The sequence below is a fragment of the Protopterus annectens genome, chromosome 6.part0, assembly GCF_019279795.1.
Source record: "Protopterus annectens isolate FY-2018-M chromosome 6.part0, PAN1.0, whole genome shotgun sequence".
NCBI classification, from domain to species: domain Eukaryota; kingdom Metazoa; phylum Chordata; order Ceratodontiformes; family Protopteridae; genus Protopterus; species Protopterus annectens.
The window spans coordinates 979,903,224-979,930,390 of record NC_056737.1 but is presented as its reverse complement, the minus strand read 5'-3'; the positions used below and the strand labels follow the sequence as shown (position 1 = coordinate 979,930,390).

Below are 27,167 nucleotides of genomic sequence, written 5' to 3'. Positions count from 1 at the left end.
TGGGTGGAAACTCCCAGATATGCTCAGAGTTAGTCCAAAATGACACAAAATACAGTGAACCCACAGACATTGCCAACATTCTGGCAGACAGGTTTAGTGCAAATTTCTCCGCCCCCTCCCCCCCAAAAGGAGAAATATCTATCTCAGCAGAGTGTAGCCTCCCTAACATCTCAGATGCCCAGGTGAGAGCCGCCCTCTCCAAAGCTAAAAACACAGCATCAATGGGACCGGACGGTGTCCCAGGCTGCGTGCTACATGAACTCCAAGAGGAACTAAATCCGCACATAAGGCTGCTGTTTAATCTTAGCCTTACTACAGGATACGTACCCAAAGAGTGGCGTACAGCAACAGTGGTCCCACTCCACAAAGGCAGTGCTTCTACGGACCCTGGAAATTACCGCCCCATAAGCTTGACGAGCCTGGTCTGCAAAGCTATGGAAAGGTTCATTATGGAACTCATAAACAAAGACATTGGGGACCTACAGACATTGGATCCTACCCAATTTTGCTTTGTCAAGGGCAGATCCTGCCTTTTGAACTTGGTCGACTTTTTTGAAACAGTCACTAAGGCCATTGATGAGGGTAAGGCAGTTCACACAGCCTACCTTGACCTTGCAAAAGCCTTCGACACAATACCCCACTCGGGCATCATAGAAAAATTCGCCAGCTTAAATGTAAACCCATATGTCACAAGATGGGTTGCAAACTGGCTCAAGGACAGAACCCACAAGGTCAGAATTGCTGGAGCCATGTCAGACTCTAAGCCAGTCACAAGCGGTGTCCCACAGGGCTCAGTCCTGGGACCCCTCTTATTCGGCATTTATTTTTCCGAGGTGCAAGCAAACATAAGAGGATTGTGGCTGACAAAGTTCGCAGATGATTGCAAACTGGGCGCCATAATTGACACTCCAGCGGACACAAGCATCCTTCAGAGAGGCCTCATAGAAACAGATAATTGGTGCCAGAGCCATGGCCTAAACTGAACGCCAAAAAATGTATAGTCATACCCTTTGGGAAAAACAAGATACCCACAAATTATCACATAGGTGGTAATCCATTAAGTACGGAAGAGGTAATCAGGGACCTAGGGACCCAAGTTGACAGTAACCTCTCATTTGACACTCACATTGCCAAGGTGGTTAGGAAGACCTTCTATATTGCCCACCTTATCATGAAGGGATTCACATCCAGATCAAGAGAGGTCATTGTGCCCCTGTACTCTTCTCTTATCAGGCTCATGATTGAGTACAATGCCCCATTTGGGATGTATCTTACCCGACACCTGCAGCAGTTGGAAAGACCCCAAAAGTACCTCACCAAGAGGATAAAGGGTCTCAAACATATGTCATAAGCTGCCAGGCTGAAGAAACTCCAGCTCTATTCAGTTGCATACCTCCTACTCAGAGGTGATCTATGCCTGACGTACAAGGCCATGTCCAATCCGGAATTAATGGACATGCTCCACCTCAGAAAATCCAAATCCATCAGAGCCACAAGAGCAAGAGATTTGAACCTCAACACAGAAATAAATAGGACGTGCTGGAGGGACAGATTCATAACCCAGAGGCTCCCTACACTCTGGAACAGAATCCCAGTCCACGTTAGGCAGAGCCCCTCACTAGCTCTCTTCAAGAGAAATCTTGGCAAGTGGATGGGAGATCGTAGGTTTACCCCGGGGGTCATCTCTGTGTCACTACTAGACAGAGGCACAGTAAATTAAACCCTAAATGGGCGTAGTATTCTCATCCCAAGGGGTGGCGAAAGCCACACACACTCTGGCTAGGCTTATAAATGCCTTAGGGCAGATAGCCTAGTACGAACCTATGAACCTATGTCTAGTTAAGGGACTTGCTCAAGGTCACACTGTAGCCCCTGTACCACAGGAACTAAAGCTTAATCCTCTCACTGTAGCCCCTGTACCACAGGAACTATGGCTCACAAGCTTATTCCTCTCCACCATCTGCCAGACAATGTATGCATCCTCTGTCTGTTTTGTTTACTACAGTTACTTCATTTCACGTTTTGGGGGGCTCCCACCCTTCCCGCTGCATACTTTTCAGGTGACCATCTGCTGCTTATTGTTCCTATTGCTTCTAACCTTGTGTTCCCTGTATAATCTCCTGGGGTTGGGATTACCTGGGCCATAGACAGGTTGAGATGATGTAATGGAAGTGTTCAGCAAAGCCCCTAAAACACTTCATCCAAAGCCTCCTTTAAAGACCTCATCAGGCAACATCTCAAGGAAAGTTGGCAGTGCCATGATTGCTCCCCAGGCTAGTAAAAGTGGATAACACATACATACAAAATCTAGAGCACTTGATAATAGTTTTCAATCTTACTCACAAACACTGGCTAATCAACAATGTATGTACTGTACCTGTATACTATGTATGTATTCTACCTATGTTCCAAATTTCAGCTGTACACCACAAATCTATTAATTACCTTTATTTTTAAAATTAATATTTTTTGTTTGTTCTCTCCACTGTAACTGTTTATGTGCCGCATACCACTGTAAAAACATGTCTCCTGTAATTTGTGTGTATACTGATCATGTCTAAATAACTAAATGATCTGGAGTAGGGACTTCATTTGTCAGCAACCTTTGGGTCTTGGATCTGACATCGGATCCGAGCCGGCAACTTATTATACAGCTATGGATCCGAGCTCCTAGCTCCTCCCCTCACCCATAATCCCCTGCCAACCCCAAATGACCTCAGATCTAGTTTGCTGCTCTTAGGTGTGACAGCTGGATATCGAGCTCCTGGCATTTTTCAGATAAGTGACTCTGTTTTTGGTCAAATTAGTGTAATTTTTCTTTGTTTAAACAGTGTGTATGTGTTAGGTTTACCTTTTTTTTGTTAATTCTTAAATTTTTAGTGTTTACCCTCCCCACGCTGGTCATTAGTGTGTGTGTGTGTGTGTGTGTGTGTGTGTGTGTGTGTGTGTTGCTTGCGTTTGGGGCCTAGTGTGCTTGTGTAGTTTTATTCAGTTTGGGTTATCATGTCAGAGGCCCCAAAACCCATCTTCTCTAAGTGCACCGAGTGTGGCCATAAGCTCTCTCCGGCAGATGGCCACACTCGGTGTGTTCGGTGCCTTGGGGTTGAACACCTGTCCTCAGGATGTACCATTTGTGCAGCGTTCAAACCCAGGGCACTGAAAGAGCGGAGGTCGAAGCTGATCCTGGCGGAACTTCTACCCCCGAATTCGGCTTCGGCCTCCGCTACTCCCGCAGCACCTCCTCAGCCTGTGGTGGTGGCTGCTCCTGCCCCCCTTCCCCGGCTGGGATTCAAACTCCCACTAAGGCGCCAGAAGACAGGGAGGCCAGGAGGGAGAAACGGAGGGTGAAGCACCACAAGCGGCGGGCCGTGGCCTCCGCTTCGGCCCCCCCCAGCTAAGCAGGCTTCTCCCTCCACGGCTTCCAGGTCTCCTCCTCCTCGGATCCGATCACCTTGCTTCTCCCCGGGACCTGAGGAGGAGGAGATCCGATCTCCGTCAAGGTCATCGAGGCGGCATTCCAGGCCTGCCTCGGTGGCCTCATCGAGATCCACCTACAGCCTGTCTGATGCAGACTTGGACCGGATGATGAGAAGTTTCATCCAGGCCCAGCTGCAGATGGGAGTGCTCTTGCCTCCCCCCCCCCTTCGGGGGAGGGAGCTCGACACCCTTTTTTGCTCCAATAGCTCCTTCTCCGACCCGCTTCCTGGGTTCGGAGCGCTCGGAGCCGGGCAGCATTGGAGCCGGGGGTGGGACGGTGCCGACAGTACTGGGTACTTCGGATCCAACCCTGCCCTCGAGTCTGTCGGTTCCATCCTCTGATCTGACCTCTCGGAGCCGTGGGCCGAGCTTCGGATCTGAGGAACTCAGTGTGCCTTCGGCTCCGTCCAGGTCGGAGCACACTGGTCCCTTGTATCCGATGGTCTCGGCGCCGGTTCCGATCCCTTCATCGGATCCGAGTGGGAGTCGGCTTTCGGAGCCCAGGGAGAGCGGCTCCCCCTCGGCCTTCGATGTAGTGGAGAGGGCTCTGTCGAGAGCATCCGGACCCCGGGCCCTTGTCTCAGCTCCACCCTGCACTCCCTCTCTGCTAGGTCAGGCTTCCATCACCCAGCCACAGGGACAGCCTGCTTCGATGTCCCAGATTGTTCCATTGGAACAGGATATTGCTAGTGAGACCTCCTCAGACAGCCCCCCCGAGGAAGTGCCTCACAAGCATAAGTGTAAGAGGAGGCACGTGGACTCCCCCGAGTCCTTAACAGAGGACACGGACTTGGATGAAGGGGAAGGCTCCCTAAGGTCACCCCCTGAGGATGTCTCCTTTGGAGACATCATGGAAATGCTCAGGATCGGGGGGGGGGGTCTTCCCCCAAGGCTTCCTCTGACGAGTCCGTGTTTCTGGAGGCATTCGAAGCAGGCCCGTCTACCTCTTGGATGTCCCCTCCGGCCGACCCCCTGGTGAACCTTATTACCACCAGGGCGTGGAAGGAGCCGGACACTGTGGAGCCAGTCCCTAAATGCCCGGATAGGATTTTGAGCCCCCTACGCAGACCGGTCCCACTGGAGCAAGGGTCCCCCTGTAGATGCCATGTTGATGGCGGCAGCCACTAAGAGGGAACTAGCTCAGGAGAGCCCCTCGGTCCATCCACTGAGCAAGGAGTCCCGCTCGATGGATCGCTTTGGGAAGTGGGTATTTAGTTCAGCGACCTTCTCAGTAAGGTCCCTGAACTACATGGCACATGTCATCAGGATGCAGCGAGATCTTATTAAAGAATACGCTGCCCCCCCCCCCCCCCAGAGTCCATGTCGGCGGAGGACAAGCAGTTGTACTCCACTCGTATGGCCACTCTAAGATCTATTTCCAATACCTCTATGCGGCTGTTGTCCCACGCCACTGAGGGAGCCGCTAGAGCTAGCGGAGCAGGCCTAGTTATGAGACGCTAGTCCTGGCTCCGACATTGTGACTTCGCTGAGCCCTTTAAGGCGTCCTTTGCGAATGCCCCCTTTGATGGTTCTGCCTTGTTTGGCAAGACCGTTCGCGAGACACTTGTCCAGAGCGAGAAGGACAGGAAGACGTTGTCTGCCGTCAGAGTCCGCTTCTCCGCTCCCCAGAGGTCCTTCTCCAAGAACCAAAAGGGACAGAAGAAGATGTGGTTCCAGAAATCGCAACATTCCCAACCTGCTCCGGACAACCAGTCCTTCCGTGGCAGAGGAGGACAGGGAGGATGCCACCCTAGAGGCAGAGGGGCCCCGAGAAACTTTGGGTCCAGAGAATCTTTCTCTGATCGGCCCACGCAACAGCCCTGAAGGGTTGCCCGACTGCTCCACTCTGGAGGCAGTCGCGGGGGCGCTTCTCGAGGCATCTGGCGGCATGGGAGTCAATCACGTCAGACCGCTGGGTGCTTCGGATCATATCCAGAGGTTACAAAATCCCAATGCAACATGTCCCCAGACTCGGGAACCTCCCCGATGTACCACCCGATCAGAGGGAGGCTGCAGCCGCAGAAATCCAGCAGCTGCTAGAAAAAAGAGCCATCCAGCCCGTCCCCCCAGACCAGCTCGGATTAGGGTTTTACTCCAGGTTCTTTCTGGTGCCAAAAAAGACGGGGGACTTGTGACCAATTCTAGACCTTTCCCTCTTGAACCTGTCGGTAACCAAGGAAAAATTCCGGATGGTCACTCTTCAATCCATTCTCCCCACGATTGGATGTGCTCAATAGACCTCAAGGATGCGTACTACCACATTTTAATGGACAGACGATCCAGGAGGTTTCTCCGCTTCTGGCTGGGAAACAGCCACTATCAGTTCAGCGTCCTTCCCTTTGGCCTCACCACAGCCCCCAGGGTGTTCAAAGTTTTAGCAGTAATAGCGGCCCACCTGAGACTCCAGGGAATGCAGGTCTTCCCGTACCTGGACGACTGGCTCCTGACTGCCCCAACAAGGCATCTACTCTGCTCAGCCAGAGACTATTTTCTCCACCTAGCCCCCCTAGTTAGGCATCACAATCAATATGGACAAATCCCCCCTTGCTCCGACACAAGTAATAGAATTCATAGGGGCCAGATTGGATACCAGAAGTCTGCGAGCCTATCTCATTTCCAGCCCTACCTTTTAATGCTAATTTTTTAGTAGGAGTCTGTCTTATAGTCATAGCACACTTATGTCATTAGAGAAATGTGAAATCACAAACAGAAGTTGCACCTGTCACTCCTAGAATGGATAACCTGACAAAGTGTCGCCCTTCCCACCTCGCTCTCCCTGGCTACTTCAGCAACTGAAATGCTGTCTTTCTCTGGTCATCAGGATCACAGGGCTCCTCAGTTATTTCATTCTTGAGCTGTTTAGATAAGATGCCATTTTGAAATGCAATACACAGAAAATCTTTGACATTTGAAATCTGAAGTGGGATCTAAAGTTAGTCTTTTATAAACTTTGACATTATTTAACCATGTAAATTCTTTGTCATATAGCACTGTCCCATATAAACATAGCTCTACCCTTATCTGCTGAAGTGACTACAATATTGTGATTGAATTTCATCAGCTCTTCCAGTGCTCAGACACCTAACTGAAGCCAGCTTGTCTGGCTGTGACTCATGGCTTCATAACGCTGTGCCATCGAGCTGTCTGTTTGATTTTAATGCGGTTTCTGTTTGTCATTGTGACTTGACAGTGACTTATTTAAAAAGGATCAGTTTAATTGTGGTTTATCTGAAGAACTTGTTAACGTGAAAACTGATTCACATTTTTGTGCCAGTACTTTAGATTTATTTTATTTCTTTTTGGTTTGCCTAGTTTAGTTAGTTAGTTAGTTAGTTAGTTAGTTAGTTAGTTAGTTAGTTAGTTAGTTAGTTAGTTAGTTAGTTAGTTACATCCATAAGCCAATGGTAGCCACTTTGCATGTTCTCTGATTCTTCTGGTCTGAAATACACTCGTACAAGTGGAGCATATTCCATGTCTTGTTCAACTACAGACCACACAACTCCAAACACTTGCACAATAAATTAAGCATTTTACCTCACTGACAGGCAGTCTGGCTAGACTCCCCATTCATTCAAGTTTATCCATGTAAGTGCCTTCTTCTTCTTTCAGCCTTTCCTGGTTAGGGGTCACCACAGTGGATCACCTGTCTGCTCATGATTGGCAGTGGAGTTTTACAATGTCGAGTTGCCAGCCCGGCACCCAACCTTCCACAGAAGGCACACACACTCACACGGCTTTTCAGCGCTTCTGTGGATCCTTAGTGATATCTGCATTGCTTACTGTACTTATTTCCTTGTTTCACTTGAAAGAAAGTTACTGTTTGTCGTTTTTGCATTTAAGTTACCTGTAACACATTGCATTTAAGTTACCTGGCACTTGCTCACTAAAGCAATTATATAAGGCAGCACTAAAAAATTAAAAGCACTACACCGTCACAAACTCCCCTTGAGTACCTTGTTCCCCATTGGCCCTTTTGTTCAAATTATAAAGGAATTCCCAATACTATTCTAGCATGTCCAAAGGTCAGTTGTCAATCTCCTCTCCAGTCCAGCTGGTGAATCTGGGAATCTTGAGGCAATGTTAGAACTGCTTCATGTACACAGACAACCTCTCCTCCTCCTAACAAATTCCAACACATGTGAGAGATGCAACCATATAGCCAAACTGGAGGCTAAGCTCTCTCAACTCAGTACTGGCGTAACCAGTCAGGAGGAGAAGGAAACCACACTCACTACAATTCCAGTCTCACATAGACCTACCACGACAGCAAACCAAACACATAAACACACAAAAACATACTCGGAGGCTCTAAATAAAAATCTGCCTAAGCAGCAGAGACCTCCAAAGCAGACATCCAAGCAACCGCTACCCCAAAACAAAACACGTGCAACACATAGCTCACAAAGCCAGTGTGCCGCACAATCACAGCCCTTAAGGCTAAACAACACACCTGATACACTTGTAATAGGTGACTCTATCGTCAGGCACACTGACGTCCAGCTCACCAGGCTGAACAAGGAGAAGGTCACGGTGAGCTGCCTGTTGGGCGCTAGGATCCGCCACATAACACAAGCACTCAGGTCACTCCAAGGCAAGTACAAATATGACTCAGTCATTGTCCATGCTGGTGTGAATGACCTGAGACGTACCTCCCTGGACTACATGAAAATAGACGTAGAGGAGCTCTCTGAGCATGTGGCCCAGGCCAGTATGACCCTGACCTTGAGTAGCATCTTACCCTCACCAAGAATGATGCCACAACATGAAGACAAGATGATCAATTTCAACAATTGACTGAAGTATTGGTGTCATTCAAAGGGGATCCAATGCCTGTCAGCCTGTGATGACATGCTGGACAAGCCACGATGCTTTGCTAGGGACGGCTTGCACCTGTCACCCCTGGGCTTTCGGATATTGGCAAAGGTTCTTGCTACCCCCATAGTGCCTTTTTTAGGCAAGGCTCAAAAGACAAACCCATCTCCATAGGTATCACAAGGGATAAGAAACTAAGAGTAATGCTATTCAATGCCAGAAGTCTAAACCTCAAGATGCACGCACTCAAAACTCTCCTTAGCATGGAGAACATCGATATCTGTGCAGTAACAGAAACCTGGTTCAAGGCTCCCGAGAGCACCCCAGCACTACCAGGTTATACCTCATACCATGCTTTTCGGCCCCAAAACTTGGACCGAACCACAAAAGGAGGGGGAGTATCAATATTCGTCAAAGATACCCACACCTCCATGTAGGTGGCACAGCACGAAGCATCAGAGACTATCCATGTGCAACTAACAGTGGGTAAAACTGCCTTCCAGTTTATAGCCTGCTACAGACCACCCTCCCAAACCCAGGAACCCCACTCGGCCTTCCTGAGAACACTGGAAAATATGAAGGTCTCTCCAAACACCATTATATTGGGCGACTTCAACTACCCAAACATAGACTGGGAACATTACTCTAGCTCCAACACCCTAGCCCAAAGGTTCCTAGAATTTATAAACTCAAATAATATGGAACAACTTGTTACCACTCCCACAAGAGGGGAAAACCTACTGGACCTGATCATCACCAACATAGGGACTCTATTGCTCCAGACCAGAAGTGTATCCCTCACTGGTAAGATCAGACCATAAACTAATTTCACTGGATATTCACATCCCGACCCCACCCCCTACCCAGAAAACCTCAGTGAAAAACTTCTCTAAAGCAAATTCCACACTCCTCAAAACCGAGGTGGAATCCTTCATGTGGAAAATACGGCCCAGACTGCAGAATCCTTTATGTGGAAAATACGGCCCAGACTGCAGAATCCTTTATAAACGCATTCTGTGAACACCTTCAGGAATGCATGGATCATGCAATCCCAAATAAAACCAAGACCCAATCCTCCAAAGGCAGACGTCCTGTCTGGTGGACCCCAGCCATAAACAAACTATACAATAGAAGGAGGAAGCTACTACATGATAGAGCAAAATCCCAAAAAGGGAAGGCATCTCTGATCAGTATTAGCAAAAAAGTACGGGCACTCATAAAATCGTCTAAGGCCAGCGTCGAGAGAAAAATTGCACAGGACACTAAGGATAATCACAAGGCTTTCTTTAGTTATGTTAGGAACCTGGGTGGGAATTCCCAGATATGCTCAGAATTAGTCCAAAATGACAAAAAATACACCGAACCCACAGACATTGCCAACATCCTAGCTGACAGGTTCAGCGCAAACTCCCCCCCCCCACCTCACCAAAAGGGCAAATATCTATCCCAGCAGAGTGCTACCCCCCTGACATCTCAGATGCTCAGGTAAGAGCCGCCCTCTCCAAAGCAAAAACACAGCATCAATGAGACCAGACGGTGTCCCGGGCTGCGTCCTACATGAACTCCAAGAAGAGCTAAACCCAAACATAAAACTACTGTTCAATCTCAGCCTTACTACAGGATATGTACCCAAAGAGTGGCGTACAGCAACAGTGGTCCCTCTCCACAAAGGTGGTGCCTCAACGGATCCTGGAAACTATCGCCCCATAAGCCTGACTAGCTTGGTCTGCAAAGCTATGGAAAGGATCATCATGGACCTCATAAATAAAGATATTGGGGACCTACAGACACTGGATCCTACCCAGTTCGGCTTTGTGAAGGGCAGATCCTGCCTCTTAAACCTGGTCGATTTCTTTGAAACAGTCACCAAGGCCATTGACGAGTGGAAGGTGGTCCACACAGCCTACCTGGACCTCGCAAAAGCCTTCGATACAATACCCCACTCGGGCATTATAGATAAGCTCACCAGCTTAAATATAAACCCCTATGTCACTAGATGGGTTGCAAACTGGCTCAAGGACAGAACCCACATGGTTAGAATTGCTGGAGCCATGTCAGACTCCAAACCAGTTACAAGTGGCGTCCCACAAGGCTCAGTCCTGGGACCTCTCTTGTTCGGTATATATTTCTCGGAGGTACAGGCCAACACAGAAGGACTGTGGCTGACCAAGTTTGCAGATGACTGCAAACTGGGCGCCATAATCGACTCTCCAGCCAACACAAGCATCCTCCAAAAGGGCCTCATAGAAACAGACAACTGGTGCCAGAGTCATGGCCTCAAGCTAAACGCCAAAAAGTGTATAGTCATCCCCTTTGGCAGAAACAAAGTGCCCACAAATTACCACATAGGTGGTAATCCATTAAGTACGGAAGAAGTAATTACGGACCTGGGGACCCAAGTTGATAGCAATCTCTCATTTGACAACCACGTGGCCAAAGTGGTTAGAAAAACATTTTATATAGCCCACCTAATCATGAAGGGATTCACATCTAGATCAGGGGAGGTCATCGTGCCTCTTTACTCATCCCTCATCAAGCCCATAATTGAGTACAATGCCCCTTTTGGGATGTACCTTACCAGACACCTGCAGCAACTGGAAAGACCCCAAAAGTACTTCACCAAGAGGATCAAAGAGCTCAAACAGATGCCATATGCTGCCCGGTTAAAGAAACTCCTGCTCTACTCAGTGGCATACCACTTGCTCAGAGGCGATCTGTGCCTGACGTATAAAGCCATGTCCAACCCGGATTTAATGGACATGCTGCACCTCAGAAAATCCAAATCCCATCGAGCTACGCACTCGAGAGACTTGAACCTCAGCACTGAAATAAATAGGACCTGCTGGAGGGACAGATTCATAACCCAGAGGCTCCATTCACTCTGGAATAAAATCCCAGTCCAAATTAGGCAGAGTCCCTCATTGACTCTCTTCAAGAGGAATCTTGATGAGTGGATGGGAGATCATAGGTTTACCCCTGGTATCACTTCTGTGTCACTGTTAGACAGAGGCACAGTATACTAACCTCGAAAAAGGGCATAGCAAAATTAATTTAAAATGTGTGGCGAAAGCCAAACACACTCTGGCTAGGCTTATAAATGCCCTAGGGCAGATAGCCTAGTATGAACCTATGAACCTAGGGCCAATTTAGAGTGTCCAGTCCACCTACAGCTTGTCTTTGGGATGTGGGAGGAAACCGGAGCACCCGGAGGAAACCCATGCAACCACAGGGAGGGCATGCAGACTCCGCACAGAAGGTACCCCAGCTGAAGATTGAACCAGAGAACCTTATCCTTGTAAGTGCCATACGGAAAAAATTCTTAATACATTTAAAGTAAATGCTGTGTCATTGGGGACGATTTAATGTCAGTAAGTACCTTAAATTAACGTAATTTGCTGTAGTCTGCTATTCACCCGTTACTGCAAGAAATAGGAGAACACAGATGCATAAAGGCGAAAAAGTAAGTGTTAATCATTTTTTTCTCTGCTCAAGGATGGGGATTGTATTAGTTACTTCTGTCCTGCTTGTCTGATATTGTTTTTGTAGTGAAACTATAGAGTGACTTGTTTTGGATCAGGTGGCAGATTACGTCGACTTGTGTGGCACCATTCAGATGCTCAGCAGGGTTCTGAAAATGTCATAGTAATTATAGTGCTCTTATTAAGCTAGTTAATTGCAGCATACGCAGCCTTGTTCATTGCTTGATGCATAGTACTGATGAAGTTAGGGTAATCAGGTCCTTGTACGTTGATTTGTTCAAGACATTTGGTTTGTTTAAGCTAGTACTGTCTGAGTAGTCTGTAAGTGCCTTATTAGACTTTCACAGACTGGTTTAAGGAATGCTGGACCAATGGCAGTTAGAGTGAAGATGCTTTGTCTTAATGTAATGAATTAAGAATATGGAGGAGTTTCCCTCTCTTTTTAAGTGTACTTGTAAACCATGTCACAAGCCTTCTGGGAAGACAACTAAATACAGTGTGCCCCTGCATTACTATTTCTGGCAGTTCCTTACAGTTTGCAAACTTTCTAAGCACACACTTTCTCACACTGAAAACAGACTTCACACATGAAACAGTAAACTTGTCTTCTTTTGAAACTCACATTTAATGAAAATGCATTTGGCAACCCATTAAACTATAAGATACATGCTGGTATTCATGCTCATGTAGCATGTAGTGAAATACTAATTAACATCTGTGTGAAAGGTGCAGGCAAAATGCATCACACATTTGATTACAGCCTGGGACAGCACACTGGATATATGGCCATTTTCTGGAGCTGCCCAGAAGGAGTAGTATCTGGTCTATGGACTTGACCGAGTCACAAGATAAACGAAGACTCTGGGAATTAAACCATGTACTATGGGAAGCAGCCCCACTGATGGTCCATAACCTTGCTCGTCTGCACTTCCTGCTAGACAGACTGTTTCAGCCCAAAGACAGTGCATTTCACACTTGTGTACCTGCAAAAATCAAGATAAATTTAAAAATGTATTCATAGTTAGAATCTCCAGTTTATCTACAGCTAAATAATAAATGCACACTGTCAACTTTAACAAAACCAATGATCACATCCAAAGAACGTGGCTCATATAATGATGGTCCTGTTTGCTACAATCATTTTCTTTATTACACCATAATTACAATGGTTCGTAGGTAGTAGCTACTGTGGTTGCAGTCCAGGGAACCATTGAAGAACCTAACCCAAATTTCCAGTTGCACCGAAGCACTGTCTGGTTAAGTGACTTGCTGAAAGACAGGGCATAAATATGAGGCAAAATCAGAGATGTTCTGCAAACATGGAGACACATAAAAGTAGACTACTCTCAACATTTAAGTTATCAGAACAGGTTTTGCATCAACATGTGAAATTCTGACTGACTGTAATTCTCAGTGATTTACCAAAGGGGTATTTGGTGTAGTGGATTAAGGCTCTTACTACCTGTAGCCCAAGGTACAGAGTTTGAGCCTGAGCACATTACTTAATTAACTAAACTGTCCTGTCTAACTAGAGCATTATATAGACACCCATGCACACACCCAGCCCTACCTTCTGTAGTCAGTAGGTCTTATTTGCTCATGTACACACACACATATGCACACACCCAGCCCTACCACACACACGCACACACATACACACACACACACACACACACACACACACACACACACACACACACACACACACACACACACACCTACCTACCTTCTGTAGTCAGTAGGTTATACCTGCAAAAACAAATGTATTGCTAATGCTGCATTCCATTTGTGCAGCTACAGAGGTTTTATTGAATTGCACTGCATTCTGGTCAAGCAGCTACAAAGGTTCTGTTCTAATGCTACATTCCATAGTCTAAATTAGTAAATACTACACTGCGTCCCTAATGCTGCCAGTCACACAGGTTTTATCTGCAAACCCACATTCATCACTAATGTTGCATTTCATTTGCACAGCTACAAATGTTCTTTTCTGTTCAAGTTTAATGTCTTGTCTGTGAAAACAAATCATGCGTGCTTCTGTCTGCATGTGTTGCTGTCTTTCGTTGGCTGACTGGATCCAAGCAGGAAATGTAATGCTTGTGAGAGCAGGAAAAACTTTTTAAGTCAGAAAGCAGCAGGCAAGAAATTAAATGAGATGCTTGTCAAAGAGCAGGAAAAACTTTAATTCTTAAAACAGCAAAGCCGGGAAAACTCTTTTTGTTGTGGCTGGGGATGCCTTCCCCCAGCCAGCACCAAGCCATAGGCAGCTGCCTAGGTCACCTAATGCTGGGTAGGAAGTTGTCTCAGACAAATGTGTTATAGGAATATTTCAAAGAGGATACACTTGGCAGTGGATAGAAAATTCTCCCTCTTTCAAAGTAATTCTCCCATACCCACCAGACCCACACAGAGCTGTTTCCTCCACTACTCCATCCCAAGGTTGATGCAGGGCTTATAGAAACAGTGCCATAAAGCTAAAGGATTTTACTTCAGAATCTTTTTAGCAGCAAAAAAGGAGCATACCTGGAGACCCATCCTAGGTCTAAACACCTGTGTAAAGGTTCTGAAAGTTAAAATGCTCACCTTACAGTCTGTCTTAGCATTGCGTCCAGAATACTGTTTCATGGTGAGTCTAGATCTCAAGAATGCTTGTCATATTCCTGTTTATCCCGGTTTCAGGAAATGTTTGAGATTTGCTATGTCTGGTGTACATTATCAGTTTCCTGCATTACCATTTGGGCTATCTACTGCACCTTGAGGGTTTACAAAGAGTCTGGCCCCAGTGGTTGCCTATTGCAGAAGCTTGGGCGTCCACAATTTTTTCTTATTTGGTTGACTTTCTGATTTGTGCAGATTCTGTATCTAAGTGTTTGGAGTCCTTAGCCAAGGTCACATGTCTCCTTTCCCACCTGAGCTTCAAATTGAACCTTCAAAAGTCTTTCCCCACAACCTCTCAGTGAACTGTTTTCTTGGGGTGTAGGATAGACACAGTAAAAAGGATGGCCTTCCTGTCAGAAGACAAAGTTCTGACTTATCAGGGCATTTTCTTGGATTTCTGTATTCAAGACATGATCTCCTCGAAATTCTATGCCTTATGGCATTAGTGATCCTCATGATACCAGTAGCCAGACTACACATGAGAAAAATGTAATGGTACTTGAAGAATTTTTGGAGCCAGAACCTTCATCCCTTGGATTTCCAAGTACTAAGATTTGAGAAATGGGAACTGCAGTGGAGGAGGGGTCAACTGAATCCAGGACTCCCTTTGTCTCTTCAGTCTGTCCAGGTGGACTTTTCAGATTTTGTTTAGTGAGCAGTGTCTATGGGAGTTCAGGTGCAAGGCTTGTGGGTCCTCAGGACATGCCAAAACATGTAAATGTAAAAGAGATGTTGGCAATGAGTCATGCCTTAAAAGTTCACCACCACTTATGGATTCTGGGTCCCTTTTCTAGTGATCACAGACAACACTACCATGATGTACATGAACAAGTAAGAGGGTACAAGGTCATACCCTCTTTGCTGGTAAACAGTGATGGCCTGGAAGCTGGCTCTACAGCGTTATTTGACCCTTTAGGTCTAGTACATTTAGTCAGAGCAAAAACTTAGTGGCAGACAGACTAAACATGTACTAGATAAACCCTCAAGACTGGAAGTTCCAAGTAGAAGTCTTGTAGGACTTGGTATGGATGTGTAAATACTTAAAGTAGAAAACAGGCAACTGAAAAAGACATCCCTGCAGCTATGCTTGGAAGACACATGCTGTGTCATTCCAGTGGTCAGGAATCTTCCTGTATGCATTTCCATCCTTTCCAGTGATTCACAGGGTACTTCTAAACATTCAGAAAGAATTGCCAAAGATCATTGTGAATAACCCCTTTTGGCCCTGGCAAAGTTGGTTCTCCATTTTGATGGAATTGGCCAAGGGAATTTACCACCATTTTTCTCACAGACTGAATCTGCTGACACAGTGTCAGGGGTACATGGTACACCCTGGCTTAGAACAATAACAATGACAGTCGGGATTATTCTATTTAGGCACTAATTCCATGAGGATGTGCAGCAGGTATTTAAGGAAGCAGGAAAACCCACAATTAGAACATCTTAAGTTTACAAATGGAGGAGGTTTTCTAAGTGGTAACTAGCTAGTAACAGAGGTCTCGAAAGAGTTTCAACCTGAAGTAATCCACAAATGAAAAACTTTTGCTGTAAATAGTATCACGATCCCAAGTCACATTAAAATACAAGCTGGAAGTTGTCTAAAACCAAAACTCTTTATTGTTTAAAAGTATACGAGTTGAGCGCTAATGTGTAGACTTCATCAGAATTGTTCTGATGAAGTCTACACATTGTAGATGAAAGCGCTCGTGTTTTAATGTGACTTGGGATCGTGATACTATTTACAGAGAAAGTTTTGCATTTGTGGATTACTTCTGGTTGGTTCGCTGTATAGGTATTTGGTTATTCAGTTGTTGAAGAGTTTCAACCTCTCTGATTTTGAAATATTTGTGTGAGCTTCTTATAGCTGGTGTGTCATATGCTTCCATTAAAGGGCATTATGAAGCCGTCTTAGGTTGTCTGCCCATGGATCCCCTTTTTTTGTGGTCAGTTTATGAAAGGAGTGTTGTACGTGAGAACTCCACAAAAGTAAATTCCTTCGGAGTTTCAACTTTGTTCTTGGAAAATTGGGCTTACCTCCATTTTTAACCTGCCTGTCAGATTGATCTGTGGTCCATTACTTGGAAGACTGTTTCTTTGACATCTACAAGAAGAGTCTCTCAGCTGAAGGCTGCGTGAGCTAACCCCATCTGATTTTGCAGATGGACAGACTTATGTTATGCAGTAACCCATCATTCATGCCTAAAGTTGTTTCTGAATTTACCTTGAATCAAGCCATCAATCTCCCAGTGCTCTACCCTGATCCAAGAAACAAGGGAGAAAAGATTCTGCATAACTTGGATGCGCACAGACAGCAAAGGTACTACCTTGACAGAACAAAGCCCTTTAGGAGTGCTGAACAGCTGTTTGCCTCCTACATGAGGTCTAAGAAAGGTCAACCTGTCTCTAAGCAAACTATTGAACGATGGATGTCCTGCTATTGTTTTGTTACTCCCACGTTGGTAAATCTCTTTAGGCAAGGTTAAGGCTCACTTGACTAGGTCCTTTTCCTCCTCAATGTCATATTGGAAAAGGGTGTACTCAAGAGGCAGTCTAGAGGTAGCAACCTGATCGTCTGTGCATACCTTCACAGTGCACTACAAACTGGATTCCTTGTCATGGTCCAATGCAGGCTTTGCTAGGACCATTCTCTAGGGTCTCCAGGATCATTATTCTTCCCCTTCCCAGGTAGGGTTAGCTTTGGGAATCTACCCAAAGTGTCACAGGGAATGATGAGCATAGTACGGTTCTGTACGTCCTACTAATGCATAACAGTAGATGTTCAAATTCCTCGCTGCCTCAGTGGTAGCACCCACCTGCCATCCCTCAGATTGTGCATAGTTGCGGTGGGTTTCGATCAGTTTGATTTGGTTGTTGCTGGATAAGATTTTTATATGGTATTGTGACTGGCTGTGAATTTACTCTTGATAGATAATTCTGACTTCAGGTACTTTCCTTCTTTGTGGAAGTGAAAAATTCTGAACTCTCAGTTCCTGTGACAGCTGAAGACTTCCCTCTCAGGATATGCTTAGCCAATCAAATATCAGAGGAGCAGAGAGAGAAGGCAGTCTGGACTTTTGAAAGCTGGCCAGTACTGGGTTACTTGGCAGATAACCTAAAATGCCACTGAGACAGTGAGGAATTTAAATATCTATTGTTACAGGTACGTAGGACTTGAGCAACTGTACTTTAACCGTTACATGTGCATACAGTGTGCATGTGTGTCTGTGAATGCATGTGTGTGTTCTCTGCTTTGTACCTAACCATTACATGTGCATACAGTATGCATGTGTGTCTGTGCATGCATGTGTGTGTTCTATGCTTTGTACCTAACCATTACATGTGCATACAGTGTGCGTGTGTCTGTGCATGCATGTGTGTTCTGTGCTTTGTACCTAACCGTTACATGTGCATACAGTGTGCATGTGTATCTGTGCATGCATGTGTGTTCTGTGCTTTGTACCTAACCGTTACATGTGCATACAGTGTGCGTGTGTGTCTGTGAGTGCATGTGTGTGTTCTCTGCTTTGTACCTAACCATTACATATGCATACAGTGTGCATGTGTGTCTGTGCATGCATGTGTTTTCTCTGCTTTGTACCTAACCATTACATGTGCATACAGTGTGCATGTTTGTCTGTGCATACATGTGTTTTCTCTGCTTTGTACCTAACCATTACATGTGCATACAGTCTGCATGTGTGTCTGTGCATGCATGTGTGTGTTCTGCTTTGTACGTTCTGAATACTAGGATAGACTTCGGGTCCCCTGTGACCTTGGATGAGGATTAATTAGTTAATAGGTGAATGGATGAGTCAGTGCAGACTGTCACATGAATGAGAAAGCCCTATGGCTTCCAGAATTAACTTGTCCACTTTTATGGACCTGAGCATTCCTTTGCATAACTTTAGATTTTGGCCTGCTGTAAGCTTTAAATAATCGTTAAATCTAGTTTATTTTCCTGTCATCCCTCTCATACAGATCCCTCCAGTAGGAGAGGAGTTTTTCATAACTAAGCTCTACATTAGTCACTTGGGTTTTCCAAAGATGAAAAATGAGAAATGATCTTTGTAAAGGTAGTGGATCCTAAATTATTAGTATAAAGACTGACGTAGTGGCCACAGACATGAAATGTAGCGACAAGAAAGCATGTGTAGAGTCCGAAATCATCTGAGGTGTGTAGTGGCAATGAAGATAGTTCTTAGGCTCCGACCATGTGACTCTGAAGAGACTTGACATTCTGCTATTCAAGACATTAACTGCCTTGTTGTTGAGCTGCTTGCTTAAGCCCCATTGAGTACTTATCTTCTGCTTGTTTTGTGTGTTACAGATGGCATTGGTGTGAAACGGGACTACAAGCAGGCCCTCAAGTATTTTAACTTAGCCTCTCAGTCTGGCCACATCCTGGCTTTTTACAACTTGGCTCAGATGCATGCCACAGGTACTGGGGTGATGCGATCTTGTCACACTGCTGTGGAGGTAAGGACAGTCTCACGTTACTTCTTTAATACAGCATGCTGAAGTGGCGATCCATCATTTGTGCAACATACAGCTTGAATTCAGCCTGCTCCTGGGATTTGATTGTGAGGATTACAGTCGACTGACTTTCAAGAAGTGTGATTGCCATGAGCAGATCATGGACTGAAACTTTAGCCTGTTTTTCATTATGTGTGCACATATATATATTTTTTGGTATTTTATGTTGACAATATCTTAAAAGTTTAAAGTACGTACATAAATTACTTCATGTCTTTTTTTATTTTTAATGTGTTGTAATGCTTTGTGGAATAACAGGTTCATAGGTGAGTACTAGGCAGCTTTGGGGAGTAACAGGTTCATAGGTGAGTACTAGGCAGCTTTGGGGAATAACAGGTTCATAGGTGAGTACTAGGCAGCTTTGGGGAATAACAGGTTCATAGGTGAGTACTAGGCAGCTTTGGGGAATAACAGGTTCATAGGTGAGTACTAGGCAGCTTTGGGGAATAACAGGTTCATAGGTGAGTACTAGGCAGCTTTGGGGAATAACAGGTTCATAGGTGAGTACTAGGCAGCTTTGGGGAGTAACAGGTTCATAGGTGAGTACTAGGCAGCTTTGGGGAATAACAGGTTCATAGGTGAGTACTAGGCAGCTTTGGGGAATAACAGGTTCATAGGTGAGTACTAGGCAGCTTTGGGGAATAACAGGTTCATAGGTGAGTACTAGGCAGCTTTGGGGAGTAACAGGTTCATAGGTGAGTACTAGGCAGCTTTGGGGAGTAACAGGTTCATAAGTGAGTACTAGGCAGCTTTGGGGAATAACAGGTTCATAGGTGAGTACTAGGCAGCTTTGGGGAATAACAGGTTCATAGGTGAGTACTAGGCAGCTTTGGGGAATAACAGGTTCATAGGTGAGTACTAGGCAGCTTTGGGGAATAACAGGTTCATAGGTGAGTACTAGGCAGCTTTGGGGAATAACAGGTTCATAGGTGAGTACTAGGCAGCTTTGGGGAATAACAGGTTCATAGGTGAGTACTAGGCAGCTTTGGGGAATAACAGGTTCATAGGTGAGTACTAGGCAGCTTTGGGGAATAACAGGTTCATAGGTGAGTACTAGGCAGCTTTGGGGAATAACAGGTTCATAGGTGAGTACTAGGCAGCTTTGGGGAGTAACAGGTTCATAGGTGAGTACTAGGCAGCTTTGGGGAATAACAGGTTCATAGGTGAGTACTAGGCAGCTTTGGGGAATAACAGGTTCATAGGTGAGTACTAGGCAGCTTTGGGGAATAACAGGTTCATAGGTGAGTACTAGGCAGCTTTGGGGAATAACAGGTTCATAGGTGAGTACTAGGCAGCTTTGGGGAGTAACAGGTTCATAGGTGAGTACTAGGCAGCTTTGGGGAATAACAGGTTCATAGGTGAGTACTAGGCAGCTTTGGGGAATAACAGGTTCATAGGTGAGTACTAGGCAGCTTTGGGGAATAACAGGTTCATAGGTGAGTACTAGGCAGCTTTGGGGAATAACAGGTTCATAGGTGAGTACTAGGCAGCTTTGGGGAATAACAGGTTCATAGGTGAGTACTAGGCAGCTTTGGGGAATAACAGGTTCATAGGTGAGTACTAGGCAGCTTTGGGGAATAACAGGTTCATAGGTGAGTACTAGGCAGCTTTGGGGAATAACAGGTTCATAGGTGAGTACTAGGCAGCTTTGGGGAATAACAGGTTCATAGGTGAGTACTAGGCAGCTTTGGGGAATAACAGGTTCATAGGTGAGTACTAGGCAGCTTTGGGGAATAACAGGTTCATAGGTGAGTACTAGGCAGCTTTGGGGAATAACAGGTTCATAGGTGAGTACTAGGCAGCTTTGGGGAGTAACAGGTTCATAGGTGAGTACTAGGCAGCTTTGGGGAATAACAGGTTCATAGGTGAGTACTAGGCAGCTTTGGGGAATAACAGGTTCATAGGTGAGTACTAGGCAGCTTTGGGGAATAACAGGTTCATAGGTGAGTACTAGGCAGCTTTGGGGAATAACAGGTTCATAGGTGAGTACTAGGCAGCTTTGGGGAGTAACAGGTTCATAGGTGAGTACTAGGCAGCTTTGGGGAGTAACAGGTTCATAGGTGAGTACTAGGCAGCTTTGGGGAATAACAGGTTCATAGGTGAGTACTAGGCAGCTTTGGGGAATAACAGGTTCATAGGTGAGTACTAGGCAGCTTTGGGGAGTAACAGGTTCATAGGTGAGTACTAGGCAGCTTTGGGGAATAACAGGTTCATAGGTGAGTACTAGGCAGCTTTGGGGAATAACAGGTTCATAGGTGAGTACTAGGCAGCTTTGGGGAATAACAGGTTCATAGGTGAGTACTAGGCAGCTTTGGGGAATAACAGGTTCATAGGTGAGTACTAGGCAGCTTTGGGGAATAACAGGTTCATAGGTGAGTACTAGGCAGCTTTGGGGAGTAACAGGTTCATAGGTGAGTACTAGGCAGCTTTGGGGAATAACAGGTTCATAGGTGAGTACTAGGCAGCTTTGGGGAGTAACAGGTTCATAGGTGAGTACTAGGCAGCTTTGGGGAGTAACAGGTTCATAGGTGAGTACTAGGCAGCTTTGGGGAATAACAGGTTCATAGGTGAGTACTAGGCAGCTTTGGGGAGTAACAGGTTCATAGGTGAGTACTAGGCAGCTTTGGGGTATAACAGGTTCATAGGTGAGTACTAGGCAGCTTTGGGGAGTAACAGGTTCATAGGTGAGTACTAGGCAGCTTTGGGGAATAACAGGTTCATAGGTGAGTACTAGGCAGCTTTGGGGAATAACAGGTTCATAGGTGAGTACTAGGCAGCTTTGGGGAATAACAGGTTCATAGGTGAGTACTAGGCAGCTTTGGGGAATAACAGGTTCATAGGTGAGTACTAGGCAGCTTTGGGGAATAACAGGTTCATAGGTGAGTACTAGGCAGCTTTGGGGAGTAACAGGTTCATAGGTGAGTACTAGGCAGCTTTGGGGAATAACAGGTTCATAGGTGAGTACTAGGCAGCTTTGGGGAATAACAGGTTCATAGGTGAGTACTAGGCAGCTTTGGGGAATAACAGGTTCATAGGTGAGTACTAGGCAGCTTTGGGGAATAACAGGTTCATAGGTGAGTACTAGGCAGCTTTGGGGAGTAACAGGTTCATAGGTGAGTACTAGGCAGCTTTGGGGAATAACAGGTTCATAGGTGAGTACTAGGCAGCTTTGGGGAGTAACAGGTTCATAGGTGAGTACTAGGCAGCTTTGGGGAGTAACAGGTTCATAGGTGAGTACTAGGCAGCTTTGGGGAATAACAGGTTCATAGGTGAGTACTAGGCAGCTTTGGGGAGTAACAGGTTCATAGGTGAGTACTAGGCAGCTTTGGGGTATAACAGGTTCATAGGTGAGTACTAGGCAGCTTTGGGGAATAACAGGTTCATAGGTGAGTACTAGGCAGCTTTGGGGAATAACAGGTTCATAGGTGAGTACTAGGTAATCTGCAAACCACTACAAGCCTAGCTAATAAAAAAAAACTATTCAAAGGTTTCCTGTACCCTCTAGCAAGGCAAAACAACATAGACCAGGAGAGAATATTTTCATCTTCCCACTGAATAAAAGTGTTCTAAGAGTCGTGCTTTTTTTCAACTGTTTCAAAACTAGCAAAATGTGATGGGAAGAAGATGAGAGAGCAGAACAAAAGGAATGGGAAAGGAAAGCAGAGCTATGACTAAGTCATGAAGGATGAAGTAAGCAAGAAAAGATGCACCAGAAGTTCCAAAACATTTGCTAAAAATGTATGTAACTTTTTAAACAGGAATACAGATTAATTTGTCTGTGTATTACAAAAGCCCACCCAGTGCATATAATGAATTAATACAATATGCTGACTCCTAATTTGGGTATTTGCTACCATAGTAACACTGTCCTCTAAAGTAGATATTTCAGTGCAGATTTAATTGCCCCCCAACCCCTACCACACTCAGCTGACCCAGTGGCTACACTACCTACACACAGTTGACTTATTCAATCCTCAATCCTGCACCAGAGGCAGGAACTGGGCTACTAATAAGATTCACCAGTCCCCATCTTTGCATGCTATATGCTGGGTCTCAGAGGCAGGAGCTGGGCCACTAATAAAATTCACCACTCCCCATCTTGGCATGCTGTATGCTGGGACTCTTTTGAAATGCGGTAGTATCTTGCATCATGTTCATTGTCTTTCTCAAGGCACACACTAAGGTCTCCTTCCAGGATGGAAACCAAGCCTACCCATTCTCCGGGCAAGAGCTGTCAGTCCAATTTGTTCCTTGGTATTGGCTTACCATCTTCATTCCCCTCTCCATTAGAATACAGAGATGGGTGGAAGGAAATGATGTCAGTTCATCAGGAAGATCAGTCCCCACACCACCACCACCATTGTTGAGGTCCTCTGCAAGTTGCTTTCCATGGGGAGAAGTATACATCCACACATTTTCCCTAGTCAGTGCAACACACCATTGGGAATGCACACCTAGCAAGCTTTCTCCATTGATGCTGCACCCAGAGTTTTCCCTAGGTGTCACTGAAGCCATGAGCCAGATCCACCTCCCTCCCACCCAGTGCTTGATTTAGGTGTCACCCAAGCCATGAGCCAGATCTATCTCCCTTCCACCCAGTGCTCTCCCTTGGTGTCACCCAAGCCATGAGCCAGATCTACCTCTCTTCCACCCAGTGCTTTCCCTAGGTGTCACCCAAGCCATGAGTCAGGTCTACCTCCCTCCACCAGGGTGGGAGATGCAGCACTGGTTGCTCACTGTCACCCCCCACCCCCTTGTATCTTCCAACATATATGCCTCTAATCAAATCTTCTGGATAGCATTTGGGACTTCATCCCTTTTAGCTACAAGGTTGGAGTGTAGCTTTAATACTGAAGTTGTAAGTTATCTTAATTTGAAACATATACTGATTTGATGAATCAAATGAAAACCATGCTGTAATGATCTAATTTAACAGAAAACCTTTTGATATAGTGGTTGCATTAACTGGTATAAACCAACATAACAAGATGTATTACTTTAACAGGAAACTTGTGATACCAAGTTTGCACTAACTGGTAAACTGTGACAATGCAAGTAAGGTCATCTCTTACTGGCTTTCTCCGCAGTCAGAGTGTTTCCAGTTTGATGTTCACAGTTAATGTCTTTCATAATAACTCTGTCCTGCATTCTGAGTTTTAAAAACTGGTCTGAAAAGAGTGGATGTAATAAGTCTGTAGTATTATGAAATGATTTTCATAAAGATGAGATGTTCATCATTACATGATTGTTGTAGTTGCCTGAGGTATATCGGTTATGTCCTTCACAGGATATATCAGCTGGCCAGCTTCCAAACCTGTAGGGCACCTTCCATGCACCCTAACCACTGAGCTGGTCAGCTTCCAAACCTGTAGGGCACCTTCCATGCACCCTAACCACTGAGCTGGTCAGCTTCCAAAGTAGAGCACCTTCCATGCACCCTAACCACTGAGCTGGTCAGCTTCCAATCCTGTAGGGCACCTTCCATGCACCCTAACCACTGTATAGCTGGAGAAGAGTGGTTTAACATCAGTGGTCAGGCTGCCAGACCTTCAGAACTTTCTTGCTGTCAAAGTGCGCTCTTCCTCCAGACTTTGAGTGATCAGTGGTTGGATTGTGTTTCACAATGGCGGAGTAGATAAGTACCTCACTAGGAATAACCTTTCATTGGTTAATTTTTTGTGAAAAAAAATTTACTTATTCTGTCAAAATAATATAATTAAGACTACGATTAGTGTCTTTAATTGTTCTCACTAAAGATTTTACCTGAAAACGTATACGTTTAATCAGGATTTCCTATTGGAAAATCCCTTAAAAATGTCATTTTTTGTGAGAAAAATTACTTTTCGTCAGAAGTTATAGATAAGGACTAGGACCTAGACGTGTTTGTGGTTGTCATTAAAATTTTAACTTCAAAACTTAAAATTTACTGTGAGGTGGTGTAGGTCTTAAATAAGTTCTGCTACTTTATGAATATAATATTTTGTACAACTGTTGGTCGTAGGGCTCAACCCCATCTGATTTTGCAGATGGACAGACTTGTGTTATGCAGTAACCCATCATTCATGCCTAAAGTTGTTTCTGAATTTACCTTGAATCAAGCCATCAATCTCCCAGTGCTCTACAGTCTCCTTATTTGTTGCACTTCCTCTGTGTTTCATCATCACCCTGTTCCACTTTGGTTTATAATGTTTTGCTTGTGTTACGTTTATAAGCTTTTACTGCATAGCTCTAAAATATCCATTCAAATGAGGTCATTCCAAACCACCTTGTTCTGTGAGAAGAATCAAGTTGTCCCAATTAACTCATGCCCTCTTCCCTCCCAAATAAATTCCTTTAACTCTTTATTATTGTCCACATATTCTTCTTTGGTTGATAAAATATGCCTGACCTGTATATAAAACTAGAGGGACTGGAAATGTTTTCACTGCTTGTATCTTATTATCATATCCTTAATCAGGAGCTTCCATTTTCTTTTTTTTTTTTTTTTTTTTTTTGTATTAACTTTTGTTTAGTTTATTCCCACTTATCCTTAGTTATCCAAACAGAATCCTTTTTAATTCATGCTCTTAAATACTTTATGTCCCCATGCATATGGATATTGCTGAACAAGTTTGTGTGTTGACTCTTAGTTGACCACTATAGCCTTTGTTTTATCTTCGTTAATTTTATATCCTGAAATGATATGGAACCATCTCAAAATGTTTCTCAGGACCTGAATGTTCTATCATGAATTTATCAAGTACAAAAGAATATCTGCCAGTAAAGCTAACTTTTTTCATTGCCTTACTAATTTTATCCTTGAAGTTTTGACTGCTTTATTTTCTTTACCAATGGCTCTAGATATAAAGCAGACAACAAATGGTAAAGAAGACACTCCTGCTGGTTCCTCTGTTGAAACACACCTTGTCTGAAAAGAAACCAGCCACCTTAAAGATGTTGGTGCTTCACTTAAAGTATTGCAGAATAGGGGAATCTCACAAAAACAAACCAAAACTGTGTAGTGCAAAAGAGAAATGAAGGGACTACCTTGGTAATATTCATGGGTTTAGAAAGATTGTTGTTAAGATTTTGATAACTCCAGAGCACAAAAGCTTTTAGCAATGATTCATGCAACAGAAAGTAGAAAGGGTTGTTGTCAATCTCAGGGAGCCTATAACAAGGAAGATAACCAGAGATCACGTACAGGTATTAGAAATGTTTTGGAAATTTTATGAAAATCTATATAAAGCAAGGAAATGTGAAAATCAAGAAAAAGTTCAAATGGAAATGTTTATGGAAGAATTAAAATATGCCAAGGTTAGAGGTAGATGAGGATCAATTACTAACAGGATAGAAGATGAGATAAAAATGGTGATGTATAACCAGTATACAGGAATATCTCCAGGAACAGATAGTTTCCTAGGAAGTTTGGAAGCTATGAGGGAAGAAAGTGATAAAGATCTGGAATGTTTTGTTTAACAGTATCTTAAGAGGAGGAGAAGTACTACCATCCTGGAAGAAAGCGGTGGTAGCTGTAATACCTAAAGAGGGTCAAGACCCATCAGATCCAGCTTTCATACAGGTCCATTTCAGTACTAAACCATGATTGTAAAGTGCTTATGGGTACAATGGCGATTGTCAAAGGTGATGCCAAAATAGATAGATATGGATCAGTGTGGTTTTGTGGAGGGGAGACAAACATTTGACAAAATTAACAGAACACTGATGATAATCCGGAGGGAAGCAGAGTGTAAGAAAATACCACTGTTGTTGGTGGGTCTTGATGCAGAGAAAGCATTTGACAGACTAAGCTGGGATTTTATGAGCAGGGCAATGGAAGCAGTTTTGTATTCCCTGATAAAAATTATAAGATTGATTAGGAGGATATATGAGGGATTGGAGGTAAAAATTAAATTGGGGGGTTCTTCTCTGATAAGTTCTGTTTGAGCAGCGGAAACAGGCAGGAGTGTCCTCTTTCCTTCTTGTTGTTTATATTTAGAACCACTGCCAAAGAAAATAAGGGACTCAGAAATTCTAGGATATAGTTGGTCTGGTAATCAAGAAAAGTTGGCTTTATTTGCAGATGGTATTTTGTACCTGATGAAACCAGAAAATGACATTTCAGTGTTGAACATTCTGAGGCAGTTTCAAGTCTTTTAGGGATACAAAATTAATGAAGATAAAACAAAGGCAATAGCTGTAAACTATGTACGCACGCAAGAATTGGTT

The 27,167-nt window shown here is 44.6% G+C and overlaps 1 protein-coding gene across 1 annotated transcript in view; it reads left to right on the top strand.

Annotated features, from left to right (window-relative positions):
* The window catches only part of SEL1L (SEL1L adaptor subunit of ERAD E3 ubiquitin ligase), a 579,007-nt gene that overhangs the window by 462,987 nt on the left and 88,853 nt on the right, over positions 1–27,167 (top strand). The window contains exon 16 of the mRNA XM_044074620.1: positions 18,754–18,902. Coding sequence (XP_043930555.1) covers positions 18,754–18,902 — 149 coding nt within the window. The remainder of the gene's footprint in view (positions 1–18,753; positions 18,903–27,167) is intronic.